Source organism: Rhodamnia argentea, chromosome 10, assembly GCF_020921035.1.
Source record: "Rhodamnia argentea isolate NSW1041297 chromosome 10, ASM2092103v1, whole genome shotgun sequence".
Taxonomy (NCBI): domain Eukaryota; kingdom Viridiplantae; phylum Streptophyta; class Magnoliopsida; order Myrtales; family Myrtaceae; genus Rhodamnia; species Rhodamnia argentea.
Window position 1 is genome coordinate 19,100,399 of NC_063159.1, and position 18,150 is coordinate 19,118,548.

An 18,150-nucleotide genomic window follows, 5' to 3' on the forward strand; every position below is an offset into this window, starting at 1 on the left:
TAGATTGGCCTTCTCCCTAAGAGAGAAAACTATACAATAAAGCAAATCTATCAGCAGTTTCATCGCATGGAAGTTGATCGAGCTCCAAACATTAAATTGTTCATATCGATCTTTAGTACAACATTTTGGCACCGACAATCGCAATTTACACATGGAACGGCATGAAATAGCTCGACCAGCGGAGGGTCTATATATAAATCACGCATCACATGCATTCATAATCATCGTACACTCGATCAAGAGAACGTGGGTAGGAGAAGCTCCCTGGTCAGATACTCCGAGAGTATCTGGTTCATCTTCTCCGTCGGGTGGAAGGAATCCCAGAACACGTACTTGCTAGCGTCGATGCAGGTGAACGGATTCTGTTGATTGCACAGGTAACTCATCTCGTACAGCCCGGTCGAGCAACACGCCCTCTGCGTGATGTCGAACCCTGTCAAAGATGGAATTTGGACTTGGGTTAACATGCTTTATATGCAACATCATGCTGCAATCGAAGCCAAAAAAGAAAAGAAAAAACTGTCGAAGGAGAGCTAGTGGTGCAATTCGATTGCACTTTGACCTTCGTTGTATATGTAAATTCTTCAGCTAGTGGTTTTACATACATTTTTTTTTTGGAATTCATGCATTCTGATCATCTTTCTACTGATTTCTTTCTTGATTTTTTTTTAATTGTAGAAACGCTAATGTAATCTCGGGTGCCTTGCCCGAGACAAAATCCGCTAACACGGCATCGCATCCACCATGACTTAGAAAGAAAGGAAAAGGAGATTGAATGTTAAAAACGAAAATAAGTATCAGAACTATGCGAACCCTACTCGTGAGATTGTGAAACCCGACGAGCCCTCGCCTCGCCTCGCCAGGACTCATGAGCTACCGGCACGTCCAGAGGCAAGGGCCTATGCATTGGCCATGACGCACATGACTTATCCCGGATCCGTGGTTCGCAGTGACGCCAGAGGACATCAAAAGGCCAAGCCTCCCCACCCCCCCTAAGGGCCCCAACTTTTTCATTAACGCCTGTACATTCATACTCGGCTCGGCCTTGGTCAGTGATCCAGGAGAAGTCAATCGGTCACCGTGCGCTCCTGGCTCGGGTCATTTGACCAGGACAACGGTCTCTTAACGTAGTCCAAACATGGACTAAACAAGGAAAGAGACGGCACCATCCAAACACTAGTCATGATTTAGGTTTTCTGTCCCCATCGGAAAATCATCTATTTACAGCTGAAATCGCACAGTTTCTTTGCTTTGCCGATATTGTAGACAAACGTATATACACCTTCACATGTTAAATTCCTCGTGAATAATTTCAAAGGTCGTTATTGTTTATTTATGGCGTGACATTGTGCTCCTTAGAAGTAGAAACTGAGATGTTTTTCAACTCTTCTAATTGTGAGATTTTCTTCACGAGTATCTTTGGTTGATACCATATACCTAATAGTGAAAATATAAAAATCGCTCTCAGTTTCTCAAATACAATATGAGATCGGTGTTTTTCTAAATGAGGTGTAAGAAAAATTTATAACCGCATAATAATGAAATCTTTGGAAAGTAAGTCAAAGCTAGCAATAAAAAAAAATTTGGTATTTTTTTAGCATTTCTTTTTAGGGATATATTCGATGAAAATGCTAAAATTTGTCACGAAAATACAATTGAGTTCTAAAACTTGCACAAAATGCAATCAAGTCATAAAATTTGTCAAACTGGTGCAACCAAGTCTTTCTTTTAACTCTGTTCAACTTGGTAACGAATCTTATGTGGCCAAAACGACGTTGTTTTGGTCTACATCTAATTTTTAATATCTTTTTAGTTAATTTAAAATAAATTAAAATTTTTTACCCGGTTTTTTTTTTTTTAGCTTAGCATTTTTTTTTTCTCAACTTCCGAGGATCAGCCTGACTCGTCCACGGACATCTTCTCGGACATTTCGAAAAATGATGAGCCTGAGCAACATGCTAGGCCCGAAGTCGTCAGAAGGTTCCCTTCGGGACCGATCAGGTGTGAGCCCGCCTAATTGATGAGCTCTACTTTGTAAGACTCCAGTGAAGGGGTAATAACTCACCGAAGGAAGAGGGCTTCTTGATGATCTGAAGGAACAGCTCGTAGGGATCCGACAGCACCATCCGCAGCCCGGGGAGCCGCTGGTTCATCCTCGCCACCGCCTTCCTCAACTTGCCGTTGAACTCCACGGCCACGTCGTTGTACTCCTGAACACACTCATTAAGCCCGAAGAAGTTGGTCGTCCTCTCCAGCGGTAGGCATCCCATCGGGGGCAGCCCCGTCAGCGACACCTTCCGGGCGCCGAGGCGGTGCAGCTCAGTTATCAGGTTGGTGGCGAGGCCGACGAGGAAGTCCTCGTACTGCCCCACCGTGAACTGTGACCGCCGTCCGCCGGGGAGGGAAGAGTAGTAGTTCTCGAGGAAGTCGTTGGTGCCGAGGCTGACCAGGTAGAGCGCCTCGGAGAGGGTGAAGTTGGCCTTGTTGTCGCCGAGGTACGACCGGAGCTTCTGCTGGTATTCCTTGTAGTACTCCATCTCTCGCCACATGGGGATTACGTTCTGCGACAGACAGCGACGACCGTCATTAATGCCTCAGTTGGCCAGCTCGCGTCGGTGACTGTACGATGTAAGTTCTCGGGCACTATAGTCTGTAGTAAATGAGAGATTTTCCGTTGATTCCTAGTGTTTTCATTTACATAAAACAACTCATCTTCCCCCACCAATATCCTAGTAAAACTTCTGCTCATGACTAGGGTTTCATTTATTCCTGGGGTTCGTATTTATACGACTATCCTGGTTGTTTCTGTTTTGGAAAAAGTGAAACTAATCATCCATGGACATGGTATGCAACATGGTACCCAATCTGTATTTTTGTCAATTGACCTTTGACTTTCGACATTTACGATGTTGCCCTTCTAGCGGCAGAGGCTCAAATAGTTTATGATGCTTGCACCGTGCCCATTGTTTCGGCTCGAGGAATCAATATCGAATCATTGACATCACAGTTCGAATACTTATGGGGCAAAATAGGGAGAGGATTAAAAGTCAGCCGGAAAATCTAGTCTAGACTTTGAAATCTCTTTCCCAATGACGAAAAAGGAATTCCGAGAGCTGAGCACTGAAGATTATAGTCAGCACTTACGAGGACGGTGGCGGTGGCATTGTCGTACCCAGTCCCGGCGGAGGCAAAGCAGACTCCGGTGGCGAAGTCCTTGATGCTGTACATCCGGTCCAGGTAGGCCGGCACAGTCGGCTTGAGCCCGAACGCCTCGGAGATGAAGTCCGGAGGGATCCGGCCATTGGAGAAGCGCCCCGTGGGCCGGCCGCCGACGAAATCCCGGCCGTACGGCAGGAAGTTGCTCTTCAGGACGGTGGAGATCACGTTGTTGTTCCCGGCGTCGACGGACGAGTCCCCGAACACGATGACCGCAGGGACTTTGGCTTCGCACACGGTGGCGATCAACAGCAAGAGCAAGTGCACGTGTGCCGCCATGCTCAATTTCTATGTAGTCAGGAGGCCTGATTCCGGCTAACAGCTGGGGCTTTGGGAGGAGAATTTCTGAGTTCTCAGAGAGGAACAAGACATGGGGTATGGTATATATACACGAGGGATTCATAGTGGAGGGAACAAGCTTTGATGGGGAATTGTGTGGGGAATTGTGTGGGGAAAGATGTTTGGTGGGAGTATTAATGGAGTGGCTTAATTGGCTTGGTGTTGCAGTTGCATGAGTTTTTTCTTTGGCAGTAATCAGTTATGTTGTGCAGCTCTGGTCCTCTCTCTCTCTCTCTCTCTGTCCTTCTCTCTGTGGCTGATGGTAGAATGGGAGGCCTTGAAATTGTGGAAGGGAATTATCCCAAGAAAGAGGATGAGACGAGCAGGAACCTCCATTGATTAGGGTTTCAGTCTCCATTAATTAGGGTTTCAGTGGAGCACAATTTGTGATTTTTTTTTTCCCAAAGTTTTGGTGGTGAGGATGGTGATAATGAGTGCTTGGGAGCATTTGTTTTGATCTGTAATGCACTGATCACATGTAGTGTGAGAATGTATTTCCAATTATGGTAACGATATTTCTCTTCATCTGGTGTCGAGCGCTTGTTAATAAAATCCTAAATATAGTTCACACGATATATATGAAAATTTTCAAGTAATGATTTAATATAAACATGATAAAAATTATTATTTGGTTGTTCAACAAAAAAGTAAGTGATCGGGATATAGTCGATAATAAAAACCTTTTGAAGCACGTGGCGACTCCTTAGACATATGATAGTTCGAAAATTATTCAGGTGACCGTTTACTCCATGCAGCCACTTGGTTCATGGTTCTTGCAACTTTCGAACACGAGAACATATTGTTTAAAAGCAAATTCGCGATTGGATCAACAATATCGCGTACGGTGGTAAGCGTAAAGAACATTTTTTTTTTCATCTCATCCCATGTAAAACTTAAAACCTCATAAAGAATCTATGTAATTTGATAACTATAGGCCCGGACATTGATTATGAGGAGACCTGTATAACAACTAACAAGACAACTGTTGGTGAGAATGGCCCCCAATTGGTAGGGAGAGAGTGTTGCAATTGGCAATAAATGATTACTCAATTATTTCAATATGACAATGTGGAATATAATGCACATTTTATTCTTCACAAAATCTTGTCAGGGTCGGAGTCCAGAAAATTCCATGAAACTATAATGTCCGTGGACCACTAATGTGTGAGATATGCATGTGAAATGAGGCCCTCTGGCATTTAAAGCTAGGAAAATGACTTTGATTTCAATTAGCCAACCAGAAAGTTGGCTCTAAATCTGTTGCTTATTAATGACTACTTCTACAAATGTCTTGTCTACACCACGTCAACTTTGTGTCGGGATCGATCTATTGAGTTTCCTGCTTCCATTTTTCGCGTTAGACGAGCACTCCCGGTTCCCTTTCGACCTCTCTTAGGATTGTTTCCGGTTCGACCGTTCCAAGATAATAACTTTCAAAGACCCCTTAATTTTAATCAAGTTTCAAGGGGGGAAGCTTCGCCGTTACTTTTAGGCTCAAGTACTTTGAAAGTCCTATAACTTGTCACGAAAGTATAATTGAGTCCTAAAACTTTTAGAAAGTGCAATCAAGTTCTAAAACTTATCAAATTGATGCAATCAAGTCCTTTCGTTAACGTAAATCACTTGACTGAAAGGTCTATTCTAAGCTTGAGCCAATTGGATACCCTAGCACGTAAACTCCTTTTCTCCGCCTAAGTCCACTCTTGCAGAGCCGTCTCTAAGGGGAGGGCCCTCCCTCCCATTTCTCCTCTTTATGTTTCGCTCTTCCCTCTGCTGAAGCTTTCCTTTTATGTGTCGATATGGCTTTTTATTTATTATTTTATCTCTCTTACATGACGCCGATATGGCTAAAATATGAAGGACAAGGCCAAAATGACATCTTTTTGGTCTAATCTTTTAAGTCTAAATATCATTTACGTCAAATTAAAAACATAAGCAAGATTAAAAAAAGATGGGGAAGGAGCAAAAATACTGGCGAGGGCTGTGCTTCCAGTTGATGGCGGGTTGGCGGATGTTTTAGCCACGTAGGAGAGAGAAAGCAATAAATAAAAAGTCACATCGCCGTTTTTTGTCAGTTAAGTTGGACGGAGTCAACGAAAAGACTTAGGTTGTGCTTTTTGAAATTTTTACGTTTCAATTGCACCATCGTTATAAGTCTTAGTCTTATTACGTTTGGTGCACTTATTTCTTTCTTTCATTAAGAAGGGGGGGGTGGGGTTGATACGTACTTGAGGTTGCAGGAGAGGCAAATGGTCAATTGATATGGCTACTTACCAAACCGCATTTGACTTTGCAAAGGAAGTCGACACCTGTGATCGTAGTGAAGAGGAATTGGTTGAGCTCATTAAATAACATCTGACGCGTAAGAGCTTTCCCATTGACGTTTTCGCAATTGATCGGACTCGGTTACGTTGGTGGATCGACAGACACAGAGTTTCCTCAGCAAATATTTAGTGCAGCGTACGAAGAACAGGGGCAGGAGTCGATGTTTGAGCAAGACTTTAAAATCAGAGAGATCCAATCTGTAATAGTAAAGCAACTGCATGGTCAACTGGCCGTGCATTTCACACGCTCATAGCCTTTTCCCTATCATAAGGTACGAATGGTCCCGACGGTTCCCGATTAAGCCGGTCTATCTTGCTCATTCCTAATTTTTCATGAAAATTAATTTTCTTTATCATGAAGTTTTCGGTACAAATGTATCCCAAATTCCATTTGTTTCACATGATAGAAGAAAATATATATTTTTTGTGGAGATTATTTCTTAAGGAAAATAGTTAATTTTCATTTGTTCGGTGGTTTAGAGAAAGCAATTTTCTTCTCATTAGAAGAAAAAGTCGTTTTCCCCAAAAGTTAAATTTGTTGTTTTGGGTCTATTGAGAATGTTTTTTCGAAACTCGATTAATTTTTCATTATCCAACTACCATAAACTTTGAACATAATTTTTTGAAAATAGCTTTCTTTCGAACAAGCGAACTCTATTTGAGTATAGCGGACGATGTAATAATATATCTAGTTCCTCCGTCAGTCGCGAAGTTCCATTAAGACTGATTACTTTGACTTAAGAAACAATAAAATCCCTAATTTACGCATAGCATCATAATAAATCTAATAAAAAAAATCAAGAGCTTTCCGAGCTCGGCGTAAGAAATAAAATTTGTACCGGGTTGGTCAAATTCGGATCCGATTGGGTTGTGCCCGTATCGTAATCTCTCTCTCTCTCCGAGCTCGCGCGAGAGGAAGCCGAAACGGAGCTCCGACATCCCATAGCGCCGGCGGCGGCGTTCTGGTTCTATCCTCAAGCTCGTAGCTGCAAAAAATCCGCCGATTGTGGAGTTTAACACGGCGACATTAGCTCCTCATCGAGCAGTTTCGGCGCAACAATTGGGGAGGAAAAATGGCGTTGCAGACTGGGGTTTCTAGCTCCAAGGTTCTGATTCTCGCCGGTGCAGGTAATAGCCTCGTCCATTCCTCTTCCCCATTTTCAATCGCGATCACTGGCGATTCAGTTGGACAGTGTTCTGCTTGCGGGATGGGTTTATAGGGGCTGCTCTTCTCGCCAGGACTTATTTTGAAGTTTCCAAATGTCTCTCAGTTGATTTTCGGCTGCGACGTGGTGATTTTGATTGCGCTTGAGCCTCTCCTTCAGGGTTGAGTCGTTGGTTTCTGGTTATTCGATTCCATTTGTTAGTTAAGGTCCAGTATCGTTCTTGCTGTTGATGAGTCGATGGGGCGTACCTTGTTGACGTGAAGAAAGGAGAGGACTGGATCTTTCATTGCCAAAAAATTGTCTTGTTATGTTCATTTGTTAGAATAATTCGCTCGGGATCCAGACAATGAGCTCTCTTTGCTACAAAGTGTTTTGTTTTGTTGGGTCGAGGATTGAGTTTTTGTCACTTGTCAGTCATCTGACTGATAAGCAGTTCCGATAACCTTTTGCCTGTCCGTCTCCCTTGTTGTGCAACAGGTTTAACTGGCTCAATTGTTTTCAATAGTGGTCGGCTTTCGGAGCTCGTTTCACAGCTTCAGGAAATTCTGAAGGGCGTGGATGAGGCCGAGGTCTTGTCCAACAAGTTCAATAGCGCTCTTCTTGCAGCTCAGGTATTGCAGAGCTATTTGCTATCCTTAGTTGACTCCATTTTTTGATGCATTTGGTAGCCTCTAAATTTGACAGTAGAGTCCCTTTCGATGAGTGAGAAATGATATTTTAATCCATATGCATTTGAGGAACAATTTTTATTGGTAGATACTGGGCTGTTTAGAATTCTAATGTCGAGTTAATATAGAAGGATGAAACACATGTTAGGCCAAGTATTAGAATTCTTGTTCTGATGTGAGAGGACTTTCTATTATGTGTATTGAAGGCCTTCACTTTCACTTGAACTGGTGATGATAGTTAATGAAGGATGATGAATAGAATTGCTAGTTGCTGAAACTGTCACTTTACGTAATCATATAGAGGTTACTTGGTTATCTCAAGTTAATCTCAGTGCATACAGTTGCCATTACCGTTAATCTTTCTTGATAATTTTATGAGCAGACCATGCATTCTCCTTGAAGTCACATCCATCTCTTATTTATCTTCGACAGAATTTTCCTTTACTTTGGGCCTCATCTTTCTTTGTGCCTTCAGATTAGGCAGTTGGCACAAGATATCAAGGAGTTATCCTTGTCCAATCCGATAACCATCTATAATGGGAACTCAGCGTCAAGTGGTATGAACATTTTTTTTCTGTACTACATTGCAAAGCTTATATGGCTCAATAATGTCACAGCTTTTCTATTTACTATGTCCAATAAGAGTTTCCCTTTACTTGTTGTCTTTTCTAAATAACGTTAGGACACGAGTAAGTACTCTTCCCTCATGAAATTGCTACCTTGTTTGTTTATAAGAGGAGCGCCACGAATACTTACCAGCAGTGAAAAGAAAATTATTCTAGATCAAAAGAAAAAACTCATCTGAAGGAGCCAATTTTTGTCTTGACTAACTGGTTTGAGGTTATGAGAAGAAAAGAATTTGAAAGTATATCGCTGAAACAGATTGGTTGCCTAAAAGAGAATTTCTTGTAGAATTTGCTTTATCTGCTTCCAAGAATGTTCTATGTCCAATCCTGGGTTCATTCATCTGGGGTTTATTTCTTGAACATGATCCTTTTGGGATCACTAAGAATGAGAGAGGGAATGAGTTATGTTCCTACTCAGAAAACAAGTAATGATAGATTTTGGGAAAGAGTAATAAGAGCACCCGTTGCGGTCCATTAGTGGTTTCCTAGCATCTGCCAACTATTTCCTTGTTATGTTGCCAAATATCAAAGTCAGGACTTATGAGTAGTACTTGAGGTTTAATAGTTCGATAGGCTCTGAAGAAGCTACGGAAATGCAAATAGGGCATCCATTTTTGGTGGGGTGTGAGAATAGTCTAAGGAGGTGAAGAATTTCCAGTTGTAGAGCAGGAAATGATTAGGTCGTTGTGAGGAGATTTTTCTGTGTGCATTTAATGTAGGGGGGCACTTTACTTTGTACTGGGCTTTTCCTAGACTGAACATAGCGATCTTCCAAAACTGTCGTTTTGAGAGGACTAACCAATAAGACATGAGATTCTCCTTGAGAGCGAACAGTGTCCACTTTCCAGTACTCTGCTGAGAGGATTCAATGTACAATTTTCAAATCTGTGTCCAATTCTGAGGTTTAGCTGCATTTTTAGGGAACTGCTTCGAGTTTTGTACTTGCTAAATTTTTGCTTTATACTCCAACCGATGCCATCATTTTCATTGCAAATAGAAGAGCTGCTAGTTGTTAGATTAATTATGCTACCTGACCCGTGTAAATTATGCGATAATCTCCGAGGGTGGGAAAGGTTGTATAGGTTGTGCTTTTGTGTTTCAATCAGAACTCAGGTTTTTTTACTTGTTCGTAATTTGTTGTCGTACTATCTCACGTTAGCATCGTGGATTGCTTGGTTGCTTATGGATACTTCCATCGTTTGTGATTGCAGGGAGTTATGCTTCTTACCTAGTACCAGCTGCTGCACTTGGCGCAGTGGGGTATTGTTACATGTGGTGGAAGGCAATGTTCTTGACACATACTAAACTTACAATGTTTGCTACCCAAATATTACTGATTTGTGTTCCTTTGCACCCTTTCTTGCCAACTGCTGTTACAAGGACGCGTACTGATATGAAAATGAACTTTACAGGGCTGGTCATTCACTGATGCAATGTTTGTTACAAAGCGCAATATGGAAAATGCTGTTGCAACTGTATCAAAACAATTAGAGAATGTGTCTCAAACATTGGCAGTAAGTCAGAGAGATGATATTAATCTATAATTACTCTTTTCAGATTCTTTTCGAGCATGTTTAATATACTATAAGCATCAAATATGCAGACAACAAGGAGGCACCTATCGAAGAGGCTTGAGAGCTTGGATTGGAAGTTCGACGAGCAAAAGGAGATATCCAAGCTTATCGCAGATGATGTAAGGAATATTAAAAACAACTTGATATTCAATACTCAGTACAATCTTCTGCTTGCACGTAGTCGAGCATAATCAGTCCTTTTCCTCTCTTTGGCTGCATTAATTCAGTTGGCACTGCAAAATAAGACGTATGTTGCACTGTCTTTATCTCTACAAGTATGAATGAAGAGAGATGTTTCATCTAGCACAGAACTTGCATTTGGTTGGTATCAATCATGTGTACATGTACCTGCTTACCTATACCTGGACTAATGCAGGTAAATGACGTGAAGTTGAACCTATCTCAGATAGGACTCAATGTCGAAGTAATCCACCAGATGGTTTCTGGGTTGGTAAGCAGAAATTTTGACTTATGTGATTGCAATGATTAAGCTTTCTTGACTTGCTGGAGTGAAAGTTGGAACTTGCTTGGAGAGCAATCCAATGACCCTGATGTTGATTTTTTATTTTGACAGGAAGACAAAATCGAGTTGTTTGAGAGCAAACAGGTGAGATTTTTTTAATGTATTCATGCACCTGTTATAAGAAGTATTGCTCATAGTTCTTGTAATTGATCGACTTTACTTGCCCTGTTGATTTACGCAGGATGTCACCAACTCTGGTTTATGGCATTTGTGTCAACTAGCTGATGGTTTTCAAGATGCCCAAAACAGCAGAAAGATTAAGGTCAGCCTCCTTCAAGTTGAAAAAAAGAAAAAGAAAAAAAGAATAATAACTCGAATAATATTTGGATGTGGATTTTGTATTATTGACAAATGAGGAGTAACAAATATTGTCTGCAAGGAGATTTATGCATCTAGTTTTCACCTTCTTCATTGGCAGGATATCAGTGGCAAACTAGCCAAGAACTTGAGATTGCCATACGAGGAGACATCTGCAAAGGTATGTTCAACAATATATTGTCACTTCTTTTACCGTGGCTCTCCAATGACTCGCATGGTTCTGTTAAAACTTTCAGGGGCTTCAATTCATTTCCGAAACGAATCGATTAAATGACATTGAAAATTCAATCACGAGTGCGAAGAGTAATGGTGCTGACAGTCTTATAACGGAAAAGGTCCCAATTACTACACGAAGAATACACAGATATTATCCAGCTGCTGGGATTTCACTGGCTCAGGGGATAATCTGAAACACATGATCCTTTTCTTTGATCGGTCGCAAAATTTTTCTCATTGGTTACCCGACTCGCCTCTATAATTGAGTCCCGGAATGTGGGATTAGATTATCAGATTGTTTACGTTGATAGGTTGCGTTATTGCATCCGATTGCTCTGGTACGCAGTTACCGCCACTTCATTCTGCTCATATATTCATTTGATTTCATCTGTTGTGCCAATAAGCTTTTGGCAGGCTGTAAACGAAGATAATGCTATTAAATTGTTGTAAAGTTGTTGATGAAGGGAGCTATATTCTGTACCCTGTTTCAGTTCCTGCTCCTGAATTTTTGTAACCCATTGTTAGGTATCATATTAACTCGCGGGAGATTCACCCCCCTAATGATTGCTTTCCCTTCCTCTCCACCGTACCATTTATACGTCGTAACGTCACGTCATACGGTAGTTTATTTGATTGATGAAGAAATAATCGGGCCTCAAATGTATCATCGGTCACGCTATAGCCTCATGCAAAACGTCTCGTAAATCTATCGAGCCGGCAAGCCGGCGTTCTATATTGCGAGAGAATGTTGTGATTCGCTGACTTCGTCTTTATTAAGCAACGACAAAATTGCGGTTACAATTTGGGTGTTTTACTTCTTTAATCTGTTTTTTTCTTGAGACAACATGTCTTATTTGCGATAATTATGTTTTCCAGATACATGTAACAAGGTTAAAAGATTCCCAATTAGCCTTCGGCCCACTCAATTGACTCCGAGCACCAAATCCCGGTCTAATTGAATCGGGCTTGGAAGCCCCGCATGTCAAGGCTCGGTCCGATCCATTTTGGGTCCGGTCCAGATTCTACCACTCCGAAACCGACTCGGCATGCTCCTCTTTGCCACGAATCATCGTCGTCTGAGGAAAGAAGCATCTCATTCACATCCCTCTTGCATGGTCTGACTATAAATCCTAGGGCTCGGAAGCTCCTCTGCATACTGCCAACTTCGCATAAGGTTCCCCGATCCTCAATTCACTTGCTGCTCGTAATCTTCTCTCCAAAGGTACTTCTCTTCGATCTTCGATTTTCGATTCTTTCTTTTCTTTGATGAATCCCTTTTGCTTTCGTGTTTTTTATTTTTTTGTGTCGATTTGCATATTTGATTGCGTGGTTTTGTGTTTCTTTGATTTTCGCGAAATTCAAGGTTGTTTTTGATTGATCTGTCTGGATGGTGATACGATAAGGTCTGATCGAGTTTGTTGATTTTGTATCTCCAGTTTCGAGGGCAATCTGCGACCATGCCGAAGAATAAGGGTAAGGGAGGTAAGAACAGGAAGAGGGGAAAGAACGAGGCGGATGATGAGAAGCGTGAGCTGGTTTTCAAGGAAGACGGGCAAGAGTATGCCCAGGTGCTTCGCATGCTCGGCAACGGCAGGTGCGAGGCCATGTGCATCGACGGGACCAAGCGCCTTTGTCACATCCGAGGTAAGATGCACAAGAAGGTGTGGATTGCGGCCGGCGACATCATCCTTGTCGGCCTCCGCGACTACCAGGATGATAAGGCTGATGTCATCCTCAAGTACATGCCCGACGAGGCCAGGCTTCTCAAGGCATATGGAGAGCTACCCGAGAACACCCGCCTCAATGAGGGCATCGCAGGGGGTCTGGAGGAGGACGAAGAAGGCCCCGGCGATGATTACATCGAGTTCGAAGATGAGGACATCGATAAGATATAATCTGTTTTTGATTGCTGAAGCTGTTTGAGTTAGTTGGTGGCTGTTTCATACTATGGAGCTGTCTTTAATGTAGCGAATTGGCGTAAGGTAGATTTCACACTATAAGTGGATCACAGATGTGGGTTGAACACATGTGTAATACTGAAATTATGCACCATATTTGGTAAATTTTGTTGTTGTGCAAGTGATTTTACTTTAGGATTCTATGCTAAGTACCCTTATTAAGGGCGGGCACCTCTCTTGTTATCCTCTACTTCTTTCCACTCGGTCTTCAAGCTAATGAATCCATCTTGGTGTTAGGCATTTAAGCTGTCAGATCAAGTTCTGTACTTCAAGGGACATCAATCCCTTAGCAAAGGTGTTGGTGCGTCGGGGTCATGCCTTAGGGTGTCATGTACTTGGGAAAAAGAGATTCAGCAGTCCTAGTATCCATTGCCTATATGTTAAGCTTAGGGAGTTCAAAGGCAATTCGGCTGGTGATGTGTGCTGTTTTTTCCTTTCTTGGGTCACACGGTGAAGTGAACTCTAATTGCAGGTTCATGGTGCTATTTTGACATGCATTGATTGACTATCCCCTGCATTACAGTAAGGGTAATGATGGTGTTGTATTGTCTTGTGGCCTTTACTTTTCTTTCATGATGTTCCCAACAGCAGGTACCGGTCAAAGCGGCATTTCAATTCCGTGAGTATTTTCAATTCCATAAGCTCATTGATATCGAACTTATTAGACCATTCATGAAATGCGTATGCCTAGCAATGCCGAAAGCACTTGGATTCATAAATTTAGAGAGAAAATTCTGGCGGGCATCTGGCAGTCTTAAACTGCTATATATACTGGAGTCATTCCAACAGAGAACTGACTTGTCTAGCTGGGTTAATTCGCCAGCTGCAGGACGTTGGTGTTGTCTGCATTTTGCAAGGCGTCTCCTACGATTCCGAATCATCGCATTTGATTTCGTTCTTGCTTTCCATTTGCTGATCGTGCTTTCTGTCTGTTCCAAGTCCTACTTCATCCAATGAGTCTTTCCTTGTTGCCTGCAAAAACAGGTGTTTTCAGCCAGCTATATTTTTATGTTGTGTGAATCTTCTGACTGCAAAAGAACCACCAAAACTGGTCCTGCTACTTAGTTCCAAACATTCGGGAACGTTGCGGAGCATGCCTTCTGGCTTTGCTACATGAGTGCCTTGTAGATTCTTCCCAAGATACAGTTGAACAAAAACAGAAGGGTTGTACCTTTGCATAAGCTTTTGGAAATTGTTGGCTCGGAACTGTTTTCCGCCTCGATACACCTCTCTTATTAGTAGCTTTAAGCCTGTTCCTAGTTGGCTTTAAGGTCTTCCCATACCCCGTCACTTTAACTGACAACGCGTTGAGATGGACGGGTACTTCGTTCGATCCACAACTTTCCTTTTCTTCTCCTGCTACATCGAGCGATTCGTTCTTGACTATGTTCCTGGGCACAAGTGGCATGTTCGTGTGAGATCCGACCGACGAGTTCTCTGAAATGCGAGTCGCCATCCATCTTTCAAGCCAGCTCCAGCTCATGTTGGGCTCTCTTCCTTCTGTTCTTGTTTGCCTCTTCTTTGAACAAATCCTCAGCTACAAACACGCAGATAATTATGTAATGAAGCCAGGTCTAGTTGTCGAACCTTGTTTTTTTTTTTTTTTTCTAAGGTCGGTTAGATCATAGATGTACCTGTTGGGAGAATGCATATGCCAGAGCTCTCTCGCGCCTGGTCGTAGCTTCCAGTCTGCTTTGAATCCTCATTTTCGATATGTTGCTGCTTACTGTGCTGTCGTCCCACTCTTCCTGCAACATTGATGCACACAGAAGTTGCACACGGAAGTTACAGTCTTTTTATCTTTGCGAATTATTGTCCGAAGCATGGTTCTTGCTGTCCAACCGTATGCTCAGGAGAGTCGGGGATCACTTTTGAATCATTTCTCGAGTCCTTGTACATAACTGCGTGGAAGGAACTTTTGTGGTTGTTCAACACATACTTATATGTGTTCACCTCATTTGATTCGGACACACGATGATAAAGAATAGGTGAAAGGTGTTTATGTTAGTGATCGTGGAAGATAAATAACAAGGATGCACTTGGTAAAACGGCACGGCGAGCGGCGCCCTCACAAGCTGTCGGATTGAAATTCGACAGATCACTGCCGTTCGACATATTTCAGCCTGAATGGCCGTGATTTGCTTTTCAATCTAATAGTGAAAATCTATGAAGGTGCGGTATCTGCGAGGAGGGACCATACTCTCACCAGTGTAAGATGACCCGTTTGGCGTCGAACATTTATGATGAAGTTTCTTGCTGTTAAGGTGCAGGTACGTACGAGCAGCCACTGTGGCCATGAATTTTACCTTTGGCTTTGTGACTTGAGTTCTGAGTTTGTGCTTCTGGTGACTGATGGCCAACTTCTCGTCTTGCACTGCGAACACTCGCACAGAATTTCCGGTTTGAACTTCCAGGGATGTACCAATGGAGTCCTTGCTTGGGCTCTCTGCTGCCGATACCGCACATTGCTCGCTCCTGCTCACTGATATAATATCTTCCATGTCTTTACGCCTAGCCTGAATTTGTGAACACATCGGTCGTTTTTAGCACTTACAACGCATATGGTGAATGTAACTATCCCATCCTAATTGACGCTGCAGACGGAGAAAACACAGATCCAAGATGAACTTCGTGCGCTAGTGGATTGTATCCTAAAACTAGAGAGCGTGGCCTCACCAGGAATCTTCTGAAAGCTGATTGAATGATGATAGCCGCATCGTCTTCATGGAACAACCTGGACATCGAATTCCTTCGCTTTCCCGACAAACTTTCCTTCCCTCCATTACTTTCGACGTCTGGTTCGGTTTCCACGGACGGTGGACTAGTCGTGGCTCCATAGCTCTTGACAGAAGCAGAATCTTCCTCCGCCAGGACCGAATTGAACTCGTCGCCGCACAGGTATGATCTCACCACGCTCCATCTCCTCCTCTCGGCCTCCCTGCTTCTTGCCTGATAGAATCAAACAGATCACTACTAGCGCAAGTTACCTACACGATCTCAGCAGCAAGACACATTTTCAAAGGGGGCCAAGAGCGTACATTTGCCTCGTGCAGACCGGATGGTCGGCTTCTGGAGAAGACACTCTTCACGAGCTCTCCAGTGAGACCCATCTTTGATCTCCACCCACCAGCCACAGAGAGCAGGGGAATTCTCAAACGAGTCTTCCCCAGAAACCACACTGAAGCTTGGGGAAATGATGAAAAGTTCTCTCAGATATATAGCAAGAGCAAAAGTTCAGAGAAGTGGAATAAGTAAGTGAAATCTATCAGGTTGCAATGTGACTGCTGGGTGATCAGTTGCTTACAAAAATGAGATGATTAGTCAATCAGCACATGTTAGCTAAGCACATATGCAGGGCAGAGCTCCTTTAGAGCTGGACTTGAAGGACCCTTTATCATCAGAAAATAGATAAGGGAAACTGAAAAGGTGACATCTCATTCAATTTAGCTTTTTTTTTTTTTTTTTTGCCTTTCTTTCATGGCCAGACACTTTGTGCACATGGCTCTCACCCCATTGGCCTCTTGGAATTGAGGCTTTGCTTGGTGGGTGGGCTATGCCTGTCAATTCTTGCTTTCTAAGCCTTCTTCCTTCTTCCCTTGGCTAAGTCTATCCGTTCCTTTCTTGGGTCATTGCCTTCTGGGCACTTCGGTTCATCATCATCCGGCAAGGAAAGCAGGGATAGTTCCGAAGTGGGTCTCGTGTTTCGATTGATTAGTTGTTCGACGGAGTTTGTAAGCGCGTTTATCTCGACATGCAGACTTATGATGTGGATACGTGATTCGGGTATAAGACTATTCGAACTTGTGTCGTGGCCCTCGTGGGGAATCGAACTAATATTGTACGTCTAATCTGCACACGCCTCTATTCTTTAGCCACATCAGTCGATCGAGAGTTCTTAGATATCGAGATCTACTAGGAAACAGAGAAGGAAACGGGAAGAAACACGGCAATGACGGGGAAGGGCTAAGGAAGGGGCAAAAGAGAGAAGGCTTGTGTTTTTCTTTGTTGGCCGATCCCTCCGTCGTGTTAAATCACGAAAAAGGACTATCGATGTTGCCTCTGGCCGGTGCTGTTTCGCATGCCTTGGCGTGTTAGCCATGCCGAAATCTATTTTACCGCACTGAGTGGATAACATGTCAAAGAAGCCAAGCAAACCACAACGGTGAGGCTAGCAATTCGTGTTTTCGAATAATTTCTTTTTTCATTAAATTATTTATGGAATAAATTATTAATGTGTACATGGTTGTATTTCATAAAGTTTAGGGTGTGTTCGCTTCGAGTTATGGCAACTCCACGGGTAACTTTTGGTTAGCAAAATAAGACTTGGTTTCGAAAGAAAACTAGCTAGGATTAGGAATATATACGCACTTTAACCTAGATGAACATGATCCAGGAGGATCGAGGACGTTTTTGATGACTTGCCCACACCAATCCCAATAGGTAATGGGACGAGATGTTACAAGCCCACAATCCCAAATCGGGTCAACAAGGCCAACCGTCATTTTTTGGGCCATTGGTGTAGTAGTTCGGTGCTACTTAGGCCCATATAGGTGCTTGGACATGCAAGGCTAATCATGTGATGGCCACAAGCATTGTTGTAGGCCGGTATTGTTGGGTGTTCGCGCAGGTTACGGTGGCGACGGCCGGGCGCGACGAGGAAGAGGGAGGAGGAGCTTGTGGTGCAGCTCGGTGCCACGGAGGCAGCCGTGACAAAAAAAAGTCGAGGCAAATGTGGCATTGACGGCCTCGGTGGAGTTGTGTATATAACGGAAGCGGTCGAATGGTGACATGTAGGTAGCGTTTTGAAAAGGAAAAATTATCCAAAAAACCTTAAACATATTGCACTTTTACCCATTCAGGCCTAAACATTTTAATTTTACTAATTGAGTAGTAAATCTTTTCATGTTTTTCCAATTAGTCCATCCGATCAATTTTGACGGGAAATCGCTAACGTGGACGTCGGTCATCCTACGCGGCACATGCGCTTCACATTGGAAAAATTTTAGCATTCCAATATTTTTTTCTTTTTTTCTTTGTTTTTAAATTAGATTAAAAAACTATAAAAGAAAAGCTAATTTTTAATCAAGAAAATAAAATTGAAAAAAAAATGGCGGGCTCATCGGTTGGAGCATCGCCGCTCATTGCCGGAGGGGTTGCTAGAGGTCACTAGCACCAGAAGAGGGCTGGCAACCCTCACTACGACCGGGCAAGGTCGTCTTGAT

The 18,150-nt window shown here is 42.8% G+C and overlaps 4 protein-coding genes across 5 annotated transcripts; 2 read left to right on the forward strand and 2 right to left on the reverse strand.

Moving 5' to 3' along the window:
* On the reverse strand, nucleotides 1–3,632 carry LOC115747680 (GDSL esterase/lipase At2g04570-like). Its single transcript, XM_030683923.2, has 3 exons — nucleotides 3,145–3,632; nucleotides 2,066–2,561; nucleotides 1–433 (listed from the first exon to the last, which is right to left on the reverse strand). Exons 1-3 carry the CDS (start codon nucleotides 3,493–3,495, stop codon nucleotides 237–239), a joined length of 1,044 nt encoding a protein of 347 aa, XP_030539783.1. The 5' UTR covers nucleotides 3,496–3,632; the 3' UTR covers nucleotides 1–236.
* A 3,082-nt stretch (nucleotides 3,633–6,714) lies between these two features.
* LOC115747681 lies at nucleotides 6,715–11,460 on the forward strand. Its single transcript, XM_030683925.2, has 11 exons — nucleotides 6,715–7,007; nucleotides 7,523–7,656; nucleotides 8,189–8,270; nucleotides 9,551–9,621; nucleotides 9,752–9,853; nucleotides 9,943–10,032; nucleotides 10,290–10,364; nucleotides 10,488–10,520; nucleotides 10,618–10,698; nucleotides 10,855–10,914; nucleotides 10,991–11,460. Exons 1-11 carry the CDS (start codon nucleotides 6,953–6,955, stop codon nucleotides 11,162–11,164), a joined length of 957 nt encoding a protein of 318 aa, XP_030539785.1. The 5' UTR covers nucleotides 6,715–6,952; the 3' UTR covers nucleotides 11,165–11,460.
* A 591-nt stretch (nucleotides 11,461–12,051) lies between these two features.
* Nucleotides 12,052–13,092, forward strand: LOC115747683 (eukaryotic translation initiation factor 1A-like). The gene is made up of 2 exons (XM_030683931.2): nucleotides 12,052–12,192; nucleotides 12,407–13,092. Exon 2 carries the CDS (start codon nucleotides 12,428–12,430, stop codon nucleotides 12,863–12,865), a length of 438 nt encoding a protein of 145 aa, XP_030539791.1. The 5' UTR covers nucleotides 12,052–12,192; nucleotides 12,407–12,427; the 3' UTR covers nucleotides 12,866–13,092.
* A 523-nt stretch (nucleotides 13,093–13,615) lies between these two features.
* On the reverse strand, nucleotides 13,616–16,301 carry LOC115747677 (protein IQ-DOMAIN 33). 2 transcript variants are annotated; one of them, XM_030683919.2, is made up of 6 exons: nucleotides 15,967–16,301; nucleotides 15,605–15,877; nucleotides 15,235–15,444; nucleotides 14,563–14,676; nucleotides 14,100–14,465; nucleotides 13,616–13,900 (listed from the first exon to the last, which is right to left on the reverse strand). In XM_030683919.2, exons 1-6 carry the CDS (start codon nucleotides 16,036–16,038, stop codon nucleotides 13,793–13,795), a joined length of 1,143 nt encoding a protein of 380 aa, XP_030539779.1. In that variant the 5' UTR covers nucleotides 16,039–16,301; the 3' UTR covers nucleotides 13,616–13,792. The 2 variants fall into 2 exon arrangements, with proteins under 2 accessions (XP_030539779.1, XP_030539780.1); XM_030683920.2 differs by having other exon boundaries at nucleotides 15,973–16,300.
* Between the last annotated feature and the right edge of the window lie 1,849 nt (nucleotides 16,302–18,150).

Coding starts and splice junctions, on each gene's coding strand:
- LOC115747683 (XM_030683931.2), top strand. CDS start 12,428: ATGCCGAAGAATAAGGGTAAGGGAGGTAAGAACAGGAAGAGGGGAAAG.
- LOC115747677 (XM_030683919.2), bottom strand. CDS start 16,038: ATGGGTCTCACTGGAGAGCTCGTGAAGAGTGTCTTCTCCAGAAGCCGA. Junction 15,878..15,966: donor CCGGTCTGCACGAGGCAAAT/GTACGCTCTTGG, acceptor TGATTCTATCAG/GCAAGAAGCAGGGAGGCCGA. Junction 14,677..15,234: donor CTCAAGTCACAAAGCCAAAG/GTAAAATTCATG, acceptor TCAATGTTGCAG/GAAGAGTGGGACGACAGCAC.
- LOC115747681 (XM_030683925.2), top strand. CDS start 6,953: ATGGCGTTGCAGACTGGGGTTTCTAGCTCCAAGGTTCTGATTCTCGCC. Junction 9,854..9,942: donor ATGTGTCTCAAACATTGGCA/GTAAGTCAGAGA, acceptor TCAAATATGCAG/ACAACAAGGAGGCACCTATC. Junction 10,699..10,854: donor AAAACAGCAGAAAGATTAAG/GTCAGCCTCCTT, acceptor CTTCATTGGCAG/GATATCAGTGGCAAACTAGC.
- LOC115747680 (XM_030683923.2), bottom strand. CDS start 3,495: ATGGCGGCACACGTGCACTTGCTCTTGCTGTTGATCGCCACCGTGTGC. Junction 2,562..3,144: donor ATGCCACCGCCACCGTCCTC/GTAAGTGCTGAC, acceptor TGTCTGTCGCAG/AACGTAATCCCCATGTGGCG. Junction 434..2,065: donor CAAGAAGCCCTCTTCCTTCG/GTGAGTTATTAC, acceptor CATCTTTGACAG/GGTTCGACATCACGCAGAGG.